Raw genomic sequence first — 21,491 nt, 5'->3', positions numbered from 1 at the left:
GAATTTATGGCGATAAATTGTTTACCAAACGAGCATATTGTTTAAAAATCTAGGCTTCTGAAAGTCATAGCAAAGTACTCTTAAAAAATCGTTGCTTCTGATAGTCGCTTAAAAAATCTATGGTTCCGATATTGCCCCAAAAAAATGTTCTTTAAATATCCACGCTTCTAATAGTCACTTGAAAAAAAAAATTCCTGAAAAACTTGACGCTTCTATTAGACCCTCAAAAATATTCTTTTAAAAATCCACGAAAATCGTAGAATGAAGACAAATATCGAACATTGACAAGTTTGAATTTAATTCGCATATGCAAGTTTCGCATCAGGGCGGAATAAATACAAGTTATCAACATACGACCTTTGTAAAGCCGCTTAATCAATCCCGAAACGCGTCGCATAATGGTGGGTACATAGGTTCTTCTCCTGGCTTTCCTTTTCATTTCAAAACATAGATTATTAAGCTCAACTCGAAAGAGTATAAACAATCACTTAAAAATTAATTCAAATGATCACTGGCCTTACGAGGCAAAATTCTGGAACGTGTAAAAATACACGTTCCAGAAAGTCTCTTGAAAAAATATTCTTAAAAAATCCAAGCTCCCGACAGTCCATCAATAACATATTCTTTACAAAATCCATGAATTGGATGAATTGGAAGAATCTTTTATGTCCATAAAAAATTCTTAAAAAATCCACGCTTAAGATAGTACCTTGAAAAAAATATTCCTTAAAAAAAAATGCTTCATATTTTCATATTTTTGTTAAATTCTAATAGTCTGATAATGCTTACAAATGTTCTTTGAAACCTCAACGCTTCTGAAAGTCTTTAAAAAAGTCCCTTAAAAACATTCTTCAAAAAAAAAATCCATTACAACATTGTTTTCTAAAAATATTAATTAAAAATCCTCGCTCGAAAAAAATCTTGTAAAAATCTGCGATTCTCTCATGTATAAAGAAATCTTTAAAAACCAACATATTGCGAAAAATTATTCTGAAAAAATCTGTTAGTATGGCATTTATCTGGAAAATAGTATTTCGAACTGGGTTGGTGCTCAATTGTTTTTTTTTTCAAAAAGTATTAAAAAAATGCATGATTATAGATTTTATTATTATTAAATACAATTTAAATGTTCATATAACTCTTAAAACTTCTTGAAATACACTTAAAATTATTCTTTCTAGTAGAGAATTTGAAAACCACTTCACACGAAATTTTACGTCAATTAAAACTCATTAGAAACATATGATGTTAGATCATAGAAAATGAATTTATATAATTTTTCTTCATTTTATCAAAATGATTCCTTTCTTTGTTTCCATAATTGGATTTCATCAATACCACGACAATTGATTTCAAATTAAAAATATTATTTAATTATTGTGAGTATTTTTTGGATGAACTCACATCATCTTGATGAAAATGAAGCGTACAGTAGCGGAAATATATGTTTATTGTTATTAATGTTATGACTGTTTTTAATTTTTTAATAAAACAAGAAATCAAAGTAATAAGCAAACGCCCATCAATAATTATGAAAGGAACAAACAAAAAATAAATAAATATTTCCAAATTGAAACAATCAAAGAAGCATTGCAGCTATAAAAAAAAAACAAAAGAAGCTGCAGATCAGGTTATTAACCATTTCAATCAAAACATTATCGACATCATCATCGGCAGCAGCAGCAACACTATTATCATCCGCACCATCATAATCGACGACGCCAAACATCGTCATAGTCATTTCAAATTACTACCAAAATTCCTAAGAGGTATATTTTTTTGTTGCCTTTGTTTGATGCTCGTTTGTTTAATGTGAGGGTGTGATATTGTTTAAATTTTATTCATTTCGTATTCGTATTAAAGTTGTTTTGGAATTTATTTCACTACCATTATCGTTCACTGTGGAATGTTTTATTTTGATTTGTTTTTATTGTATTTTTTTTTTTTGCTGCTTGAAAATATCAAAATGATTGACAGGTTAGGTCATAAATAAATAAATAATATTGTTTAGATTTCATTGTACAGATTTCCTTATTTGGCAGCTTAAATGGAAATTATTATCGTTTATTGTACACATTTATGGTGGTATTACATTTTGCGCAATGTATGTTTTAAACAAATGAAGGCTATAGTCGTATGTGTGTCTGGGTGACCATGTATATCCTACATGGCGATAAATTAGCAATAAGAAGAAAATAAATATTCAGATTTCGATCCAAGAAACCACTCCAATGTTTTAATTTTTTAATTTTCCATTAAACATACCATAAAAATACTCTTAAAAAATCCACGCTTCTGATAGTCCTTTGAAAAAATATTCCTAAAAAATCTACCTTCAGATAGTCCCTTGAAAAAATATTCTTAAAAAACCCACGCTTGTGATAGTCCCTTGAGATAATACTCTTAAAAAATCCATGCTTCTGATAGTCCCTTGAGAAAATATTCTTAAAAAACCCCACGCTTCTGATAGTCCTTTAAAAAAATCTTTAAAAATCTCCGCTTTTGAAGTCCCTTGAAAAAATATTCTTAAAATATCAACGCTTCTAATAGTCATTTGAAAATATGTTCATTAAAAATCCACGCTTCTGATAGTCCCTTGAAAAAATGTTCTTAAAAAATCCACGGTTTTGATAGTCATTAAAAAAATTCTTAACCAGTGAGCGGAGCAGTATAGTCGGACGCGGCCGACCATACGATACCCCACACAACTACCACGGAACTCTAACTTTCTGCGGATATTTATTCCGAGCGTGGGCAATACTTCGTAATAATTAAACCCTCTTGTCAGATTAGAGGTCACCTAAATGTATAGGCGTTGTCCTTGACCATAACTGGAACCTAATGGAACATTTTAAAGATATCAGCGCTTTATTTCTGTCCTCTATTGTGGCAATGGTTTACTAAATAATATCTGAATACCTAAGCACTTGTAAATATTTAAGTGTAACTTCCACATTTGAGTGCATACGACCATATAATTGGTATCAATTTAAAGGGCAACCATTCCTGTTGGATATGCTATCAACTTCTCGGGTCTATGTCCTTCAGGAGAAAATATATATACGCCATAGAATACAAATTTTGTAATTTTTCACACAAAAGTCAGGGTCCATTTGACCCGCTAAATATTGACCGATCTTTATCAAAACAGGCATGCTTATTCTTTGGCCCGATCCCCTTCTCCATGTAAAATTTCACGATGTTCGGGCCATTATTGCGGCCTCTGGAGCGAGCAGAAAAATCGACAAAAATTTAGTATTTGGTCCATTTCATCCCCTAAATATTAACCGATATTTTCCAAAAACAATAGGGGTCTTTATTGGGCCGAACCCATTCTACATGCAAAATTTCGTGAAGACTGGTCCATAACTGTCGCCTGTATCGTGTTTACAAATTATAATGGACAGACGAACGGACGGACGGACACACATGTCTAGATCGACTCAGCTAGACGAGATATGACGATCGGTATACTTAAAGGTGGGTCTATGACCGGTATTTCGCGGCGTTACAAACTTTTGGGGCTGCACAAAGCTATAATACCCTGACAACATAGTTGTGTAGGGTATAAAAACATCCACGCTTTTGATAGTCCTTTGAATAAATATTCCTAAAAATCCACGGTTCAGATAGTCCTTTGAAAAAAATATTCTTAAAAACAACCACGCTTTTGATATTCCTTTGAAAAAAGTATTCTTAAACCAGTAAGGAAAGTAGTAAAGTCGTATTCTACATATATATCCTAATAGACGTCGCCTTTTCGAAGGAACATTGAACCGACTAAACCGTACATATATTTTCTGAAATCTATGCTAAGTTTCATTTCACTCGGCAGATTTAGAGTCGGTTGCGTACAATGGGACAAATTTATGTAAATCAATTTATGGCACACTTGATACACGCTATTGGTATGCCGCACTGTTCAAAATTTAATCTCAATCAGGCATCCGTTGAAAATATATATGGAAGCTATGTCTGCAACTGCACCAATTTCAACAAAACGCAATAACGTCATTCTAGTCTCAATTTGATACGTTGTGCAAACTTTCGTGTCAATCGGACAAACATTAGGGTTTCGTGCACCATTTACCTAAAATCGGACGCAAATATATGTGGGAGCTATATCTAAATCTGAATTGATCTTAACGAAACTTAGCACACATTATTCTCACTTTAGTACGCTATGCCAAATTTCGTGCAAATCGAAGGATATATAGGGACTTGGGTGCACCACTTATCTCAAATCGGCTGAAAATATATATGGTAGCCATATATATATATATATATATATATATCAACCGATTTTCAAAAAACTAAGCACACAAGCTTGCTCGAGGGGTCGTCCAATCTTTCGATCTGTGAAACCTCCCATCGGCTATTTCTTTGGAAGAATCCGTGCGTTCTACTGCGAGATAGTCGGCAACAGATGGCTAAGAGAACCTGCTTGCAGAATCTCAAAATCTATCTGGCCTGTATTCTCTCGTAAAAGAACGTCTTCGCTGCTGACACACAATAAGAGGGAGATCAAAATCGTTGTGGGGATCATAACAGCTCACTGCAAGATTAGATCTCTCACTTCGAAGTGGAGAGGATTACTGTCGTCTATGTGCGGACGAAGAAGAACTGAAAATAATTGAACACATCCTCTGTAAATGTCCATCGCTGTTTAGCAGAAGACATAAACAGCTTGGAAGTTATGAAATTGATAATCTAGTCTTCCTCTCCAAAATAGACGCAAACCAGATCCTAAGCTTTGTCAAAAATTTGACATGGCTAAAATAACATTTTTTCCGCTCTTCTTCTCTCACTATTTTTTCTTTAACACTCTCTCTTGTTCTTTTCTTTGCAGGTAATATAAAAGGATAATCACAATGGACATAGTCTCCGAGTGGGCGGTTGTTATTAACAACCGTACATCCCTAAACTAAGCTAGCACACATCATTCTAAGCTTAATTCAAATGCCAACTACAAAATTTCGTGCAAATCGAAATATATAGCGACTTTACATTAAATCGAACGAAAATATATATGGGAGATATATCTAAATCGGAACCGATTTTCACGAAACTTAATACACATCATTCTGCACCCAATTCAGTACACTATGCCAAATTTCGTACAAATCGAAAGATATATGGGGACTTTGATGCCCCTTTTACCTTAAATCGGACGAAACTATATACAGGAGCTATATCTAAATCTGAACCGATTTTCACGAAACTTGGCACACATTATTCTAGAATTTATTCCGTACGATATGCCAAATTTCGTGGAAATCGAAGGATATATAGGGACTGTGGTACATCATTTACATTAAATCGGACGAAAATATATATGGGGGCTATATCTAAATCTGAACCGATTTTTCCCAATTTCAATAAGGTTCGAATAGGCCGAATAAGTGACCTATGTCAAATTTCATCCAATTCGGATCATAAATGCGAACTGTACTTTGTTTACAATTTAACATGGACAGACAAACGGACGGACGGACATGCATAAATCGATTTAGAAAGTGATTCTATGCATATTCTCAAAAGGAACTATGGGTCTATCTCGTTTCCTTTTGCCTGTTACAAACATATGCACAAACACATAATACTCTGTACCACAGTGTGGTGAAGGGTATACAAAAATCAACGCCTTAATGGTATCTGAAAAAATTTTTTTAATAATCCTTTTAATTGTATTTCTTAAATTGTCTCTGTAAATATGTTTTAATAGACCCTACAAATATTTTTCAATACTCTACAAATAAAAATATTTTTCCATTCAATACAATACTCCTTCAAAAATCCACGTTTTTTTATCCCCTAAAAATATTCCTTAAATATGTCACTCTTCAACCGTCGCCAAAAATATTTTTGTAGGAATCCACAGTATTTACAACTATAATTTTAAAAAGAAAATCTTTGAAACTCCCGAAAAAAATATGAAATAAAAATATTCCTTTAAAATTCCTTCCTATAATAATTCTGGGTATAAAATATTCCAACCGATGTACTTAATGTATTTTTTAACTGTTTTTTTTTTCTTCTATTACAAGTTACAGTTTAAAAAAAATATTAATTATTTAATATTTGACTTACCTTCACTGCCATTTGAAAATGTAATCCAACTTTGTATTTCAACCAACTCCAAACAATATTCAAGCCATGAATTCTGAATGGGTGAATAACCAAATTATGCGGCAAACAGAGAGATTTGAAATTAAAATACACATAACACGTTTCTTCTATTGGTTTGCTTTCTCAATAATTATTTCTCACTCGCACACATTTACATGTAAATATTTTTTTCTTGGAACTTTTTTTGGTTTTATAATTTATTTTCTACTAAAATGAAATGATTAATTTTATATTATAATATGAATCAGCATATTATAAAGAATTACATTGAAAAAAGAACTAAATAAATATAAATTATGTAAAATTAAAAAAATAAACACTGGATAAAATAGAGAATCTAAAAATCACTTGTCATTATGAATTACTAAACATGCTCTACTAACAAATCAAATATTAAACGGCACAGTACACACAAACACATTAACGGAGTTTGGGAGAGAAGAGCATATCGTAGAACATACAACAACAATAATAATAACAACAACAAGCTACAGGTGTAGCAGTGTAGGTGCTATAAATGGTTATTGTTGTTGTTGTTGTTTTATTTCACATTGTTAGAGGCGTTTTCTATGATTTGATTTTGTTTGTATTTGGAACTCAGCTCTCTATGTACTCTCTCAAACTCTCAAAAGATCCGAACAAATATTTCTCCCACAATGAGAATCGTGCAGAAGAAACTGGTAGCAATTATAATAGATCATTATTTTAAAAGACATTTAATTTGTTTAATATTGCCTAAATATTTTGCAAAAGAAATTTCTACAAATTCTAAACATTTTTATGCAGATAATTTAATTTTTATTTATGTAGAAAAAATCTATAAAATTATTTGTACAAAATTAATTTTTGGTACGTTGTTATTTAAATATTTTTCTTTCAGTCTTAAATTCTTTCATTATTTTTTGCATATATTTTCCATTGGTGGATTAGAAATTGATTTCACAGTGAAAACTTATTCATGTTTTCCCCCATTTTCTTCAACACTTGTAACTTTTCTTTTTTCGTGTTTTACATTTCAGTTGCTGTTGCATGCATATCTACATTTTCTTTGCCTTAACACCAATTTTCTTGTTAGAGTTACATAGAAAACATTATTTTTCACATTTATGTCTGTGTTGAACAGAAAAAAACGAAACAATTTTCAATGTAGTATTTTTCACTACATATATGCATATGTATGCATTACAATTGTGCTTTGTTGTTTTTTTATTTCACTCTTGTATTTATTTCTTTATTTTCATTTGTTTTGTTTTTTTTTTTTTAATAATAAAGTATAGGTAGGGGGAGTTGAAGTGCGCATTGTTGCTGCATTTGAACCTACACACATATATATTCACACACAAACACCCGTCTCGCGTTGCCGTGCCTTCGTATTCGTTCGTTTTGTTTTTTATTCTCTTGTTATCTTTATTTTTTCTATACTCATTTACGGTCACAAACGCGAATCGAATTCTTCCGCTAAATGTGGCTTAAAACTGTAAGAGTTACGAATAAACTGAAATCGAGTTTGAAACTTTTTCAATAGCCAAGTGTGCGATGGTGGCTAATATTAATGACCGGCTTTCTCTCAGTGCGATCTGTTGTGGGGCTTTGAATGAGAACTTTTCTCGAGCTTTTTTTCTTACTAAAGGAAATGTAATGGTTGAAAAATTGACTAAACTGTGATTTGATTATGTGAAGCGCCATCTAGCAGATAATAGTGAACCTATAATAGTGTACAAGTATGGGACTAGATGGCAGCGTGTTCGTTTAGAATGTCATTTACTGTGTTGTGGAATATAGTATTAAATTTTCAATCAAGAGTGTTTGGTATACGTACTTTAAATGATGTGGATTTACGAAATCCTGACAACGATACCTAATATCCGACGGGGCGTACAAAAAATCCAACTTCCACACTTTTTTGCAAAATGTTGTTGAAAATCGTCGAACGAGCTAGTAGAACTTTTTGTAGAAATAAATGAAGGTTATTTACACTGGCTTTGAGCAAAGCCTATAAATAAGGTCATCCAGGGAGTCCAGTTGGATATCAGCTGCCTCTCAAGTTTGCTGTCAAAATCCATTATTGTGAATTGAGTTCCATTATGAAAACGTAAACAAAGTCAAAATATCTGGCATTAGACTTGAGAAAACAGCTGACTTTCGCTAGCTCTGGGTACTTATTAATAGATCTTGGCTATGTGATCATTTCAAATGACTGTCAGCTGGTATTTGTTTACATATGTATATGCACACAAATACTCACACTTGTTTACAAAAAGAAAAACATTGTTGCCACGAATTTTATTAGATGTTAACTCAATTTTTTTATTGGAATTTGATATTTACATATTGTTTAATTTTCAAATACGTATTTTCGGGTTTCTCTTAAATGAAAATCACCTGAAAAAGACAAAATCATTTCAGCTGCTCAGTGCACATATCGGTTAACTCCATGATGATGATATTTATTATTCAGAAAAGTTATTCAGTTAAAACAACTTTGATGCACAAAATTTAATCATTTTCAAAAAGTGGAGTTAATATATATTTTAGTACTTTATTTGGAACAAAAACAGGATTGTATAGCATAGTATAGTTTTTTATGCGTTTTTAAAAGAAATTACGCTGAATTCGTTATTTATTTTTGTATGGTAATTGACGCCAATATTTCCCGGTTTTAGGAAATAAATAACGCAACAACCGTAAATTCTGAATTTTCTGTGGTATGTAAATGATTTAATGTTTATTGACAGCAAACTTGAGAAACAGCCGATATCCAAATGGTTTCCCTGAATGACCTTTTAAACAGGCCTTGAACGATATATGTCCCAATTTAGATTAGGCGAGTTTACCTGTGGCAAGTCTTTGTTTGCTGGAAAGGAGCAAGGGGAATAGAAATTGAAAAAATTGCTCGTACCGACAATTTTCTGGCAATTTCTTTTATGTATTTTGTTTGTAGTGTTAAGTTCAAAAGAGAACGGTAATAATTGCCTCAAGTAAACTCGCCTAATATAAAACAGGACTATATAAATCAGGGCCTGTTCCCGTATTGCAAGAATCAACTCTATTTTATCGTTATCGTAGTAAAAAGTTGTACATTCTTGCAGTACGGGAACAGGCCAATAGTGAGGCAGGAAGGAGAGGAGCTAATAAGGAAAAAATTGAACATAAGCTGTACTTCTCTATTCACGTATTTATGCAAAAATTCATATTCGAACGTTAATTCTAATGTATGAGAATAAGCAGATGTTTTAAAATTTCATATGGATTTATTATTTGTATGGGAAAAACAAACTTATGTATACCAAATTATTCAGCTAGATGGCGGAGTTCTCATAATATGGATAACAAAAACCATATTCGTACAGAGTACCAAGATTTAAAATCCTAAAAATTTTCCATATTCTAAAAAATATATATTTTGTTGGATATTCTTTGTTTGTATACTAACAAACATCAGCTGATTGACATTTAGATCAAAATGTATGTATGTGTTAACAGTTAGGGTATATTTCTGAATTTTCTTAACCGAGTCGTACATGCAATTTACTTTTACGGAGATAGAATTAAACTATCGAGATAGGATAAATTATTTATATGGGTTTATGTTTATGTTTGTTTCATCCATAACATAACACCTCAATTTACTTTGATTATATTTCAATATGATTTGAATCTATATGAAATGGTATTCCAAACCTTTATATTTGCTGGAAGGAACAGCTTTTCACTCCTAGAAAAATTCAGTAATCCCATATTTTCAGTTATCAGATGGTTCAACTCGGCCAAGATATGTCACCTCAAACCATTGTGTAAAAGCAATAGGGCTGCTAGAGCAACAACAAAGCGGAGTAGATCTTATACCCCATTAAACCACTGGTCCGTTCCAGTACCCAAAATCTGGTAAAAATGCACAACTGTTTACCACGATAACAATTTTTCCTTTAAAGTGGGCCACACACTTCAAAAATGTGCATTCGATCGGTGTGAATCGAAGCAATGTTTGACGTGTGAGGTACAGTGTTCACACCGATTTGGCGGTTCGCACACCGATTGAAAGAAACTAGCAATTTTTTATTTTTCATTGTGCGACGCGCACATGTTTCACGTCTGTGGTCTGGTGTGTGGATATTTTCTCATTTGTTGTGAAATTTGGTGGAGTGCGGATCAGCGGACAATTTCAAAAATATGCCAAAAAATGTTTTGAAAGAATTTTTTGATATTTTTTACACATATCCTGCAATGTGGGAAATAAAAATGTTTTTCCCGGAATAAATTAAAGTATTTAATAAATTTATATGAAATGAAAATATTTGTCTTTTTTTTCGTCATTTTCGAAATGAAGCTTTGTGGATCCGTTTGACGTGTGTGGGCTAGGAGCTTCACGCCGATCGAGCGCACATGTTTGACGTGTGTGGCCCACTTAAGATATCGAACAAAATAGTAAAAATTAGTAGATTCTTGCCATGGTACAATTATACAAGGTAGGGTAGGTTTTGTCAGAAAAGAGAAAATACACCTCTACCTTATGGGCAATAATGTCAGAATAAATGAAAACAAATACAACAAGCCGTTCTGTTCATTTGACATTTTTTTACATTTTATCAAAAACGCGAAAAATTAATGGAATGTCTGGGGTTATTTTTTTAATACATTTTGTTATATTTTTCAAAACATTACACACACAGTCACACATTTTGACTTTGGCATAACAAGCCACAGTATGAAAAAATTTTAATTTATGGCTCGTACCTTATTCAATGTGCTGCGTACTAAAATTCCCACATTCTCACCTTTATAGGGTTTACCAAAATACGCAAGGACCGTATTTATATATGTGTTGATTGAAATCGGCAAAAAAAGATGAAAGCAATATTTTAATTGTTAAAAAAGTGTTTGCTTTTATAGAAACACAAATTTTCCAAAGACTGGAATTCTATTTTCAAAAAAGAAAAAAAATTAAATATGCATTGTCAATGTTGAAAATTTTCAGCTTTATATTTTGATAAAATTCATTGAAATACATGTATATACTTAACTTTTGACCCAATAAGTTGCTATGGCCTACCTTGAATAATTGTACGATGATTCTTGCCGTTCTGGGATGATATTTAGTGTGTGGCCCCTTTATAATTTTAATTTTTTCATATATTTCAAAACTATTGTCACACTCGCAAAATGCCTATATTCAATGCCTCACATCCCCGGCTTTTATGTGTTTTCCCTTTATCGGTTTTATACAACTTGCTATAAAATCCATAATTACCCAATGTTGTCTTGCTACGATATAATTCGATAAACGATAAGTCTAAAGTCGACTTTGACATCCCTAATGTAATTCGCATAGCGAATTGGGATGGAACAAATTTCTTGGTTATTCAGAGAGTGATTCGAATTGAACAACGTACAAAAGTCGGTGTTCGCTCAGACAATTTTGTATGGGGAACTATGTAATTACTTTATAATTAAGGGTCGAACCACGAATGAGAGAGGGAACAACGCTCGTCTGTACATGGTGGCATTAGACTTTTCAATACAAAAAGTCGATTAATCGAAAGTCGATTTACTTATCCCTAATCATAATTTGTCTAAACCTCATTCGTAAACAACACGGTTTTCCATTTTGAGTTCATCTTTATCGGCCATTTTGTCTTCTCCTCCCATTCGTTAGCAGGTGGAACGTTTTTCAATTTTTTCAGTCGTCGTTCGTTCATTTTTATCGGCCATTTTGTCTTCTCCTCCCATTCGTTAGCAGGTGGAACGTTTTTCAATTTTTGCAGTCGTCGTTCGTTTTCAGTCCGTTCCAGAATTGGCTAAATTTGGGGCTTGAAAACGTTAATTTTACGCATTTCCTTTGCATTTTTAATTTAAAAACAATTAGTTTGTAGTGTGTGTGTCAAGAAATATAGCGGTAAACATTTGAATGTAAAAATAAAATAAATGTTTTTTCTAATTTAAAATTTCCATCGAAAAACATTAAATGTCAAAAAGTGCTCTGTGTGTGTACTCTCAGAAAATATCGTTGCTGTTTTTGTGGCCCAGACAAAAGAGAAGAAACATTTATTATTGAGTGGAGGAAGACTGCGTAGGAAGTGCATGGAAAAACTTCTCGGTACAATACCAACGAACTACGAAGACTCCATAAAAACAGACTACATAAATAGAAATGTTTATTTAGTGTGCGGTGGAGTTGTTTCACAATTCCTCCTGGGATACAAAGAAACAAAAGATGGAAAATGAATTGAAGAAAGAAAATTGAAGCTCTTACAGCAAAAATAAACAAACTTTAAATGTCTGTCTGTGGGATGATAAAATAAACAACAACAACGAAAAAGAATGCATTTGTTGAATGGATGGGTGAGGAGGAAGAGGGAAGGCAGGATAGGAAAATCTCAGCATAGAATGCAATCCAATGACTGACTAAATGAGCGAACATTAAAAAACACAAAGAAAAGAAATAATAAAACAAAAAACAACAAGAATCAAGTCCCATTCAATTCCCGAGAATAGTGTGTGGTGCGTGCGTGCATTTTTTTGTGTAGAAACCAAACCAAATGATGTGAGAAAAACCGGACCAGTTTATGTGTGCTTTGATGTTGTTGTTGGTTCTTGTAAAGAAAAGTAGAAGAAAATAAATTGGAAAACGGGAGCAAGTAGTCGGTCGTTTGGTCGGCCTGCAAACAGCGGACAACGTCTGATGATGCCAGTCAGTGTTGTTGATGTAAAGTACAAAAAGCACTTGAACACAAAACAACAAGAAGGAACAAAACAGAAGTTCTAAAATTAATTTTTTTTCCGTAATTATTTCATTTTTCAATTGTGGCCACTGCAGCACAGCAGTGGTGGCAGTAATAAAACGAGAAACGCTTACAACAGAGTGGAATTTTTTCGCTTCCTCAATCAATGACATAGAAGAGAAGAAGGGTGTTGTTGGTGGACAGCAGATGTAAATTTGTGTTTTACCTGTAATTATCGTTTAACACAACAACAACAAAAATATCAGAAAATCTGACCGGATTATATTAAAATACCTGGAAAGGATTTTCGACAAGGTGTTGTTCAAAAGATAATATTCCATAACCCTAAAAGTGTTAAATTTTCATTTTCCCTGTTATTCCTAATTTGCATACAGCAGACAAAGGAACTACATATCGAAAATTAAGCAATTATTTTAAAAACGAAATTATATTGAAGTGTGAGGTAATAAAAGAAAAAGAGTGATTTAATGTTAATGGCCTGTGTAAAAGTGAAATTGTAAGGGAGAAAATGTAGAATAAAAATGGCAAATGTCAAATGACACATTAAAGGACTTTTGAACTTTGTGTAAAAGGCTGAATGAATCCACCAGCAGTGCAAAGTGGAGTGTTGAAGTGAGGAACAGTGTAAAAGAGCAATGGTGGTTGGTAATGCTTTCCAATTAAAATTAGTTAATAAATTAAAGTGATAAAAATCGTTTTTTTAATAAATTATAGTGTTCATTTATTATAAAAAATAAATCAATCTTTAAGTAAATAAAAAAAAGAAATATATTTACCAATAAAGGGGCGCTGTGGTAGGAGTTTGCTTTTGCAAATTTCTTGCTACTCTTTTATTACAACTGTGAACATTGACATCGCACACTGAACATACCCCATAGAAAAAACACAAATCCACAAAACAAAGAAGAAGCATTTTTGTAAACAGGCCGGCTGTGCAATTGATTTATAAATAATACTAAATATATAAATAAATTGAATTTATTTTCTTTTTGTTAAACAGGAAATGGTGCTTAAATGAATGAACAATAATTTTAATATAATTATTAAGCAAGTGTCAAAAATCTACGAAAAATTGGTTGAAAAGATAAAAACACTGTTTCTCTCGCTCTTGTTGCCTCTACCTGTGTGTGAGTGCTTGTGTTTGTTTCTCTTTGTCTTGTTTTTTTGCTAGCACGGCAGGCTTCTGCGCTGCTTGTCACCAGAGGTGGTGGTGGTAGCTTGACCAGCACATGCCTGTGAGTGTGTGTGCACCACAATTTGTATACATGTGTATATGTATCAGATAAATCAACACCAAACAAACGGGGACTTTGAGAAATTCTCCAATATGTCGAATTCATTTCGTTATCTAACGTCGACGGATACAGACCTACAGCAAAAGCAAATTTCATTGGTGCATTTATCGGAGGAACAAAATCAGCAACAAAAGCCGGTGCAAACATGTGCAGCGACGGCCAAGGAAGACACAATATTTCTGGCAGATTCCAACAAAAGCCCCCATAAAGTTCCTGATAGTGGCCAGCTGAATGACAATAAAAGTAGCCCTCATCAGCATGATGTGGCGATGGAAGATGAGTCAAACACAATGGCGCCATTAGAAAACGCAGACACATTTAATCAAAACGAAAATTCAGCAAACGGATCTTTGGAACGGGAAGACGTTTTGGGTGTCACCAATCACCAGCAAATGAGTCCCGGGTTAAGTTTATTGCAAGCAGCTGCTGCATCATCGCCGCCACCACACAGTTATCGGCATTCGCGTGCCTATCGACATTTTAAGAATCCTCCTCAGCCGCACATGTGTATACGTACAACAACGGAGGCCGGTGAGGAGTTATTTATTAATGTGCTAAGTTGGACACGTATTGTTATACCTCAGGAACCCAGTGATCCTATACCATTATATGGCGGTATGAGGGTAAGTTCTTAAATATCAATTTTTCTTAGATCACATATAACATTTTGTTTCAAAATATATATCTAATTTGTCTGTATGTATATATTGTTTTCAAGGTACCGCCTGGCAGTCCTCGTAGTCCACCCATTGTATTCGCTGTTATGGCCAATCCAGAAGTATTAAAAGATTCCGGCCGTCACAGTAAAGATCCAGAAGAAAGACGTGCCATGGTTGAATTAATGTGTGATTTTGTTGAAGCCATGAATCCTGGTGTAAAATTAGTAAGGTAAGTAAGTAATGATACTGTACAGTACAAAGGATGCGCATTATTTATTGCGTATATATACATACATTTTTATATCTAAAATACAAAGACAACGCCCTGTTAGTTCGCCAAAAATGTATGCAAAAAAAAAATCCACATATATGTATGTACTTAATTAAGTTTTTAAGCTATACTTGTAAGAAATGTTGTAAACCCTTATCAAACGTTAATTGATATGACATATTTCCCGCTGAATATAAATGCAAAAGACAAGACTCGTTTCTTCGTTAAGGAATATGAGCAGTATTATGTGTACCTGCAACGCAAATGAAGCGTGCAACGCCGCCATGTCATATACTGGCAAAAATTTAAACAACCCCTCAATATAAAATTTTTTGTTTGCCTTTAAATTCATATAAAAGCAATCCGACTTAATTTTAATCATTTTTTTTTTTAATCTGAAGGCTCCTCATAACTCATTTCACAATACAATTTTATATTTGGTTTCAATTTGCGAGTATTGTCTGTATTCACAGCAGGTATTTTTTTGCTGCAGAAATGTGAATTATGTGTGTATATAGGCACCCATTCCATATGTATGTTATGTGTGTAATCACTAACTTCGTTTCCTTACAATGCCGACATATACATACACGAGGTTTTGGAAATATGTATATAAGTTAGACGGAAGGAAAAATTTAAAATAAGTTATTCAACATTGACGGCTTTGGCGTTCAAAATACTTTCGTCCATTTTACTTCCTTCCAAAATGATTTTCCACTGAAAATTTTGAAAAGTTGTTGAATGATTTTTTATTTCAACCTTGGGTACTTGCGCAAGCAGATGAGACAGCTCTTGTAGCGTTTGAGAGAAAAATTCTCCGGAAGATCTATGGGCCGATCTGCGTCGATGGTGAATATCGCCGTCGAATAAACCATGAGCTATACCATCTATTTATTCTCGGACATCGACAGAGTCAGACGGAACGAGCTTCAGCGACTACGTTGGCTAGGTCATCTTGTGAGAATGGATGACGGAGCTCCAGCTCAAAAGGCATATAAAAGCGAGCCATGTGATGGTTCACGCAGAACGGGAAGGCCACGAATCCGATGGAAAGATCAAGTAGAAGACAACATATCGGAAAATTGTCTTTCAAATTGGATGAGATGAAAATCCTTTTTAAACTCGACAACCGTTTTGTCATAAGCCAGATAAGTTTATAAGTAAGGGACCGATTTTAATTTTTAAGGATGTAGCAAAACTTTCCAATTGATATATTCTTTCACAATGTAATGTGTAATAATTTTGATCGAGATCCAGATCCTAGAGATCAGTTAAATTATGGGTAACCTATGTATTCAAGATTCTGACCAGGACCACTTGTCTCCTGCAACACCTGACGGAACCTATTATCGTGGTGATCATTGGCAAATCATATTCTTAAGACACGTAAATGTCTAGATTCGAGTTAATATGTCAACCTATATTTCTACTGAGGACTAATTGAAGAGATATTAAATATAACAGCTTATGTCAAATCATCTAAAATCGGATCGGCCAACAACGTCGTTGCCAATTCTTTAGACTTTATTATAAAATTCCCCGCTCTATTTTTTGATTCAATACAATATTCTTTACGGTTCAAAAACACCGATGATTGTGACCAACCAGCTTCTCTATATTTTTGTTTTATGCTTTAAAAATTGGCGAGCACTTTTTTCAGATCTGAAAAAAATAAATATTCAAAACCGCATACTAAGTCAAACTCATACTTTCATTTCAATGTAATAAATTATTTCATGTGCTTCCTATTGCATTTTTCGGATGACGAAATGGCTTTGCTGATATTGGAAAATTTGTCAACTTCCTATCATATTTTCAAATATTTTATAATAAAAATTGTTTGTGTTTTTTTCTTTTTGTTCTATTTACTTTTATATTCGCAAATGTTTTGAGGCAAATCACCAACCTCCCTTCGTAAATAGTATAACAATTGTTTCATTGTGAAATAGACCATTTTAAAAATATTCAAAAATTTATCGTGCATTACTTTGTAATAGAAAAGTTATGCGATATCACTTCAATGTTGTCTGGTATTTTGAATTTCTACATATAAATATTTATGTATCATCTAGGAGAACAGTTTCCTTCCAAATGTATGTATGTGGTGAGTTAGAGTTAAAAATTTAAAACAAAAAAAAATTGACTCATCCCCAGCTATATTCAGCATGATCTTTAACATTTGTATCATTCCTTTCTTTTTTGCTTCTATTGTTGTTGTTGTTTTGTGAAAAGAAAATTTACCAAGAATTATATATACATATATTCAAATTACATACATACATTGGCACATTATTTTTTTCTCAGTTGGACAGCTCATATGTGCGTGTGTCTAACAATAGTCTAGCAACGATCAAAACAACAACGACGATGGCGGGGACGACTCATTTACTTGAACACTTGCCATCGAAAACACTTTAATTGAAGTGGAAACCAAATCGTATTAATTATAGTCTTTTTTAAGTGTTGCAGACAGCATACTATACGAAGATTCATGGCATGTGATGTCAATGCAATATGTGTGTGTCAACACAATTCTTCTATGCTTTTCCTCAAGTACTTTAAGTGACATTATTGAACCCATGGCATTCCATTGGCGCACGTATATGCTATAATTAGTCTAACAGTTGTTGATGTTGTTATTGCTTGGCGCTGATTTCTTTGCCAAAGAATTTTCCTTCAAAGAGTCTCATCTATCTACATACAAACATTCACATGTTTACCTGGTTTGCGGTTTGTTTAGTTTATAAATCGACTCTTAATACCCAATGGTATTTTTCACATCCCATATTAATTTGCAATGTTTTGACAGCATCTGTTTTAAATATTTTATCGAAATTGAAAACCATCACTTGTCATACTTTTAGATATTTTGGCATATTCCGAAAACGGCGCAACACAACGTGTCAGACGAAATTAAACAACACCAAAAGTTATCTCTAGAGCAATTAAAATATAATAAATAAATGCAATTGTCGGCTGCTAAGAATTCAGTTATCAAATTTGTGTTTTGCCGCTGTTTTGAAATGTATATTAAATAATGTTTATTATAATTGTATGTGAGCGAAAATATAAAATGGGATTTCCCATTTGATTATTTTTGTTTTGGCAAAATTTCACAGTAATTTTATTTGTGTGTGATAATTATAAATAATTGCATTTTAATTAATGTGTTCTTGTTTTGTTTGTTTTCATGACTTAATTAAATGCACGGCCAACATAAATGTTTATGAATGACTGGCTAACATGCAAATCTATGCATCTTTAGTTAATATTTTCAAAATTGTTGCCAAAAACGTGTTCCGTATTTGCCTTGCACAAGAGAAAGAACTACATTCTTATGCTAAAATTTGGCTCATATCGTCATTAACAAGGTTGTTGTTGCATACATATATATTTTAATGAGAAATTTCCTGTTGAACACACATTTGCTCTCAAGCATTTTATGATGAAAAGTTGCTGTGCGCGCCACTCATTCATATCATATTTTTAGTATTCGACAGTACATATCGATCAGTCAACAACCTTAATAAGCCAACATAATATGCTATGTCATATTTTTTTCATTTAAGTTGATCGATGATGACACTTATTGTTGGTGACAACAACATGCCGCATTTTTTCCATTATTGTGGTTGGTTTCATACATATATGGCGGGAAATATATAAGAAGAACAATAGATTGTGGGCCACTGAATCCAAAAATTTGGTTTGTATTCTTTTTTTTTATAAGGATAATCGACAGGATCAATTTATGGGCTGTGACCATATATTCACACTAGCACTGCTCGGTTACAGGTTTTTTTATATGAGTTATTGATCGTCTTATGAGTGTGAAACTTCCCAACCAACTCCCGAAGTGTCTGGGGAGTCATTGTAGATGTGTGTGGCCTAGCGTTGTCTGGTGGAACACGACACCTCTCCTTTTGGACTATTCTGACCGTTTCTGGCCAATTGTAAATTATTAAAAACAGTTTTAAGGTCGATTTTTAGCTTCTGGGTATTTTCGACTACCGACCTAACTGTGTGAGGTGCATCTTTAATATCAAAAATTTCTGAACGGAGTCTACGAAACCAAAATTGCACAAAATTGGTTGTTAGAGTATCGGAACCATAAACGCCATTCACAATTTTAGCCGCTTGGCTTGCATTTTCGCCTTTGTCAAAGAAAACCTGTAAATTGTTCACTTCCATTTTTAACACCCTGTAACTCACACAATAGCAAAAAAACAGCAAATTTTAATATATTATTATTGTTTTAATGGACGAAGTCATTATGTTCAAGCTTTGAACAAGGCTTGGAATTTTTGAACGGCATTATATTTTACAGTGATCATGTTCATATATATTTATATTTTATTCATACAGAACAGAAATACATTAATTTATTTAGAAATGCATTACTATGCTTGAATTTTCATTCTATTCTTATTTAACAAAAATGATTGGTCTTTTTTCAGAAATGCTGTCATACTTAAGGATCGTGATATATCCGGTGAACTAAAAGATGTTTGGAATGCGGTACAGGCTCAAAGAGATCGTGAACGTGAAGAGCAAATGATGCAGCAAAGGCAACAACAGCAGCAACAACATTATCATAATTTAACCACAAATGGAGGAGGAGGAGGTGTTCCTTCTCCTGGTGGTTCGTTAAATTCTGGTCTAAGCAATAACACAACACCAATAACCCAACAACAGCATATGTTCTCTAAAGGAGGATATGCCGGTGGTAACTTTATGGGCGATGGTAGTAGTAGCACTCCACCAAGAAGTAGAAAATTTTTAATGCAACAAGAGCTGCAAAGAAATGAAGAAAACTATGATGCGACGTTAAACGATGTAGATGTAACGAAACCAATTAATCTCGCACAATTGGCTGAACATTTGGATAATAAGATTGCTGCAACGGGCGTCACTGGCGACAGCCAACTAATAACCGCCGAAAATCACAGAGATGAAAATAACACATCACACGATATGCTGATGGTAACGGCAAGCAATGGAAATACTCTCAAAGATGCCACAGATTCGAATAGTGGTGCTGCTGGTGTAACACAAAAGAATGAGTTAAATAACCAATTGAATGCAAATAATTTGGATAGTAAAACGCAAATTATATCCAATGGAGCTGTCAATGGTATTGGTGGTGGTGGTTCAGCAACAAATGCCAATACCACGGAGACAACTGCACCAAACAGCAACACAGCAACAGAGAGTGTTAACTGTACTTCGATAACAAATAACATTGCGAAGAATAGTCATAACTCAACAACACCTCCCACTACTACCACTACTCCCTCCACTAATACCACAACCAACAACCCTGCCGCCCAGTCAACCACAACAACGACAACAGCAGCACAACCTGCCGTTGCGAATCCTGTTCCACCACCAACTACCAAAAAAGAAAAGCTTGGTGGTTTCTTGCCAAACGGTTGTATATTTCCACGTTTTACTAAGAACAATAAACACAAGGATAAGGATAAAGAAGGCAAAACAAAGGATAAAGAAAAAAATGTACTTTTAAGTGCTTTGAAAAAGTCCAAGGACAAAAAATCACAGGCAGCAGCAGCTGCGGCTGCAGCCGCCGCCTCTGCCGCGGCAAACCATCAGGATGAAAAACAACAAAAAGAACTGATCAATACCTCAGCAACATCACCAACAACAGTAACCACTGCCAATAACACAATGGCACCATCATCTGGTGGTGGTGGTGCCACATCACAACATCCAGACTCAACCAATAATCACCTCAATAAAAATAATTGCCTACAACAATTGGAATGTGAGGTACAAAAATTGGATTTAAATCATCATATCGATAAGAATGCATCCTCCTCGTCGTCGTCATCTGCCGCCACAACAACAACACCAGCACCAACCTCCAACAATAGCCATAACAATACTGGCGTTGGTGTTCATTAGAAGTAAATTCAATTCTATCGCCAAGGACAAGGATGGACAAAAGAGCAACCATAAAATGACAGCTATTTAGCTAAGATGTGTAGCTAAAAAAATCAAACAAATTTATTGCACATTTGCACACTTCTCTTCCTAACCAACCTATCTTCAAATGTGGCCGTGTACTTTAGTAGGTATGATATATATGTTGTAAAGATGAAAACAAAACGAAACTTATTTACATACATCCCTCTTGTAAAATTTGTATTATACATTTTCATTATTTTTTTCATAAGTAAGGTAAAGCAAAAACAAATCAACGTTCATTTTTCATAGACACTGAGGGTGGTGGTAGTGAGTTGTGGTGATTTTATGTTTGCTTGAACAACAAAATGATTATGATGGAAAGTCAAAGCCTATGGAACTTTGTTCAATTCAGATTTCTTTATACACAAACGTTTTTTTCAAATTTTCTTATTCACATCTTCCAATGTATTCT

The 21,491-nt window shown here is 33.6% G+C and overlaps 1 protein-coding gene across 1 annotated transcript; it reads left to right on the top strand.

Annotated features, from left to right (window-relative positions):
- The first annotated feature begins 14,549 nt into the window (after window positions 1–14,549).
- On the top strand, window positions 14,550–21,016 carry LOC133331302 (phosphatidylinositol 3-kinase 2). Its single transcript, XM_061539701.1, has 3 exons — window positions 14,550–14,787; window positions 14,883–15,052; window positions 19,552–21,016. Exons 1-3 carry the CDS (start codon window positions 14,557–14,559, stop codon window positions 21,014–21,016), a joined length of 1,866 nt encoding a protein of 621 aa, XP_061395685.1. The 5' UTR covers window positions 14,550–14,556.
- The last annotated feature ends 475 nt before the right edge of the window (window positions 21,017–21,491 follow it).

The sequence above is a fragment of the Musca vetustissima genome, unplaced genomic scaffold, assembly GCF_032173495.1.
Source record: "Musca vetustissima isolate MV318-11 ecotype Yass unplaced genomic scaffold, APGP_CSIRO_Mvet_v1 utg52763, whole genome shotgun sequence".
NCBI classification, from domain to species: Eukaryota; Metazoa; Arthropoda; class Insecta; order Diptera; family Muscidae; genus Musca; species Musca vetustissima.
This window is presented reverse-complemented; position numbering and strand designations above follow the sequence as displayed.

Excerpts from the sequence above, each read along its gene's own strand:
- LOC133331302 (XM_061539701.1), top strand. The coding sequence starts at position 14,557 with ATGAGTCCCGGGTTAAGTTTATTGCAAGCAGCTGCTGCATCATCGCCG. Across the intron at positions 14,788-14,882 it reads CATTATATGGCGGTATGAGG|GTACCGCCTGGCAGTCCTCG; the intron begins GTAAGTTCTTAA and ends ATTGTTTTCAAG. Across the intron at positions 15,053-19,551 it reads CCTGGTGTAAAATTAGTAAG|AAATGCTGTCATACTTAAGG; the intron begins GTAAGTAAGTAA and ends GTCTTTTTTCAG.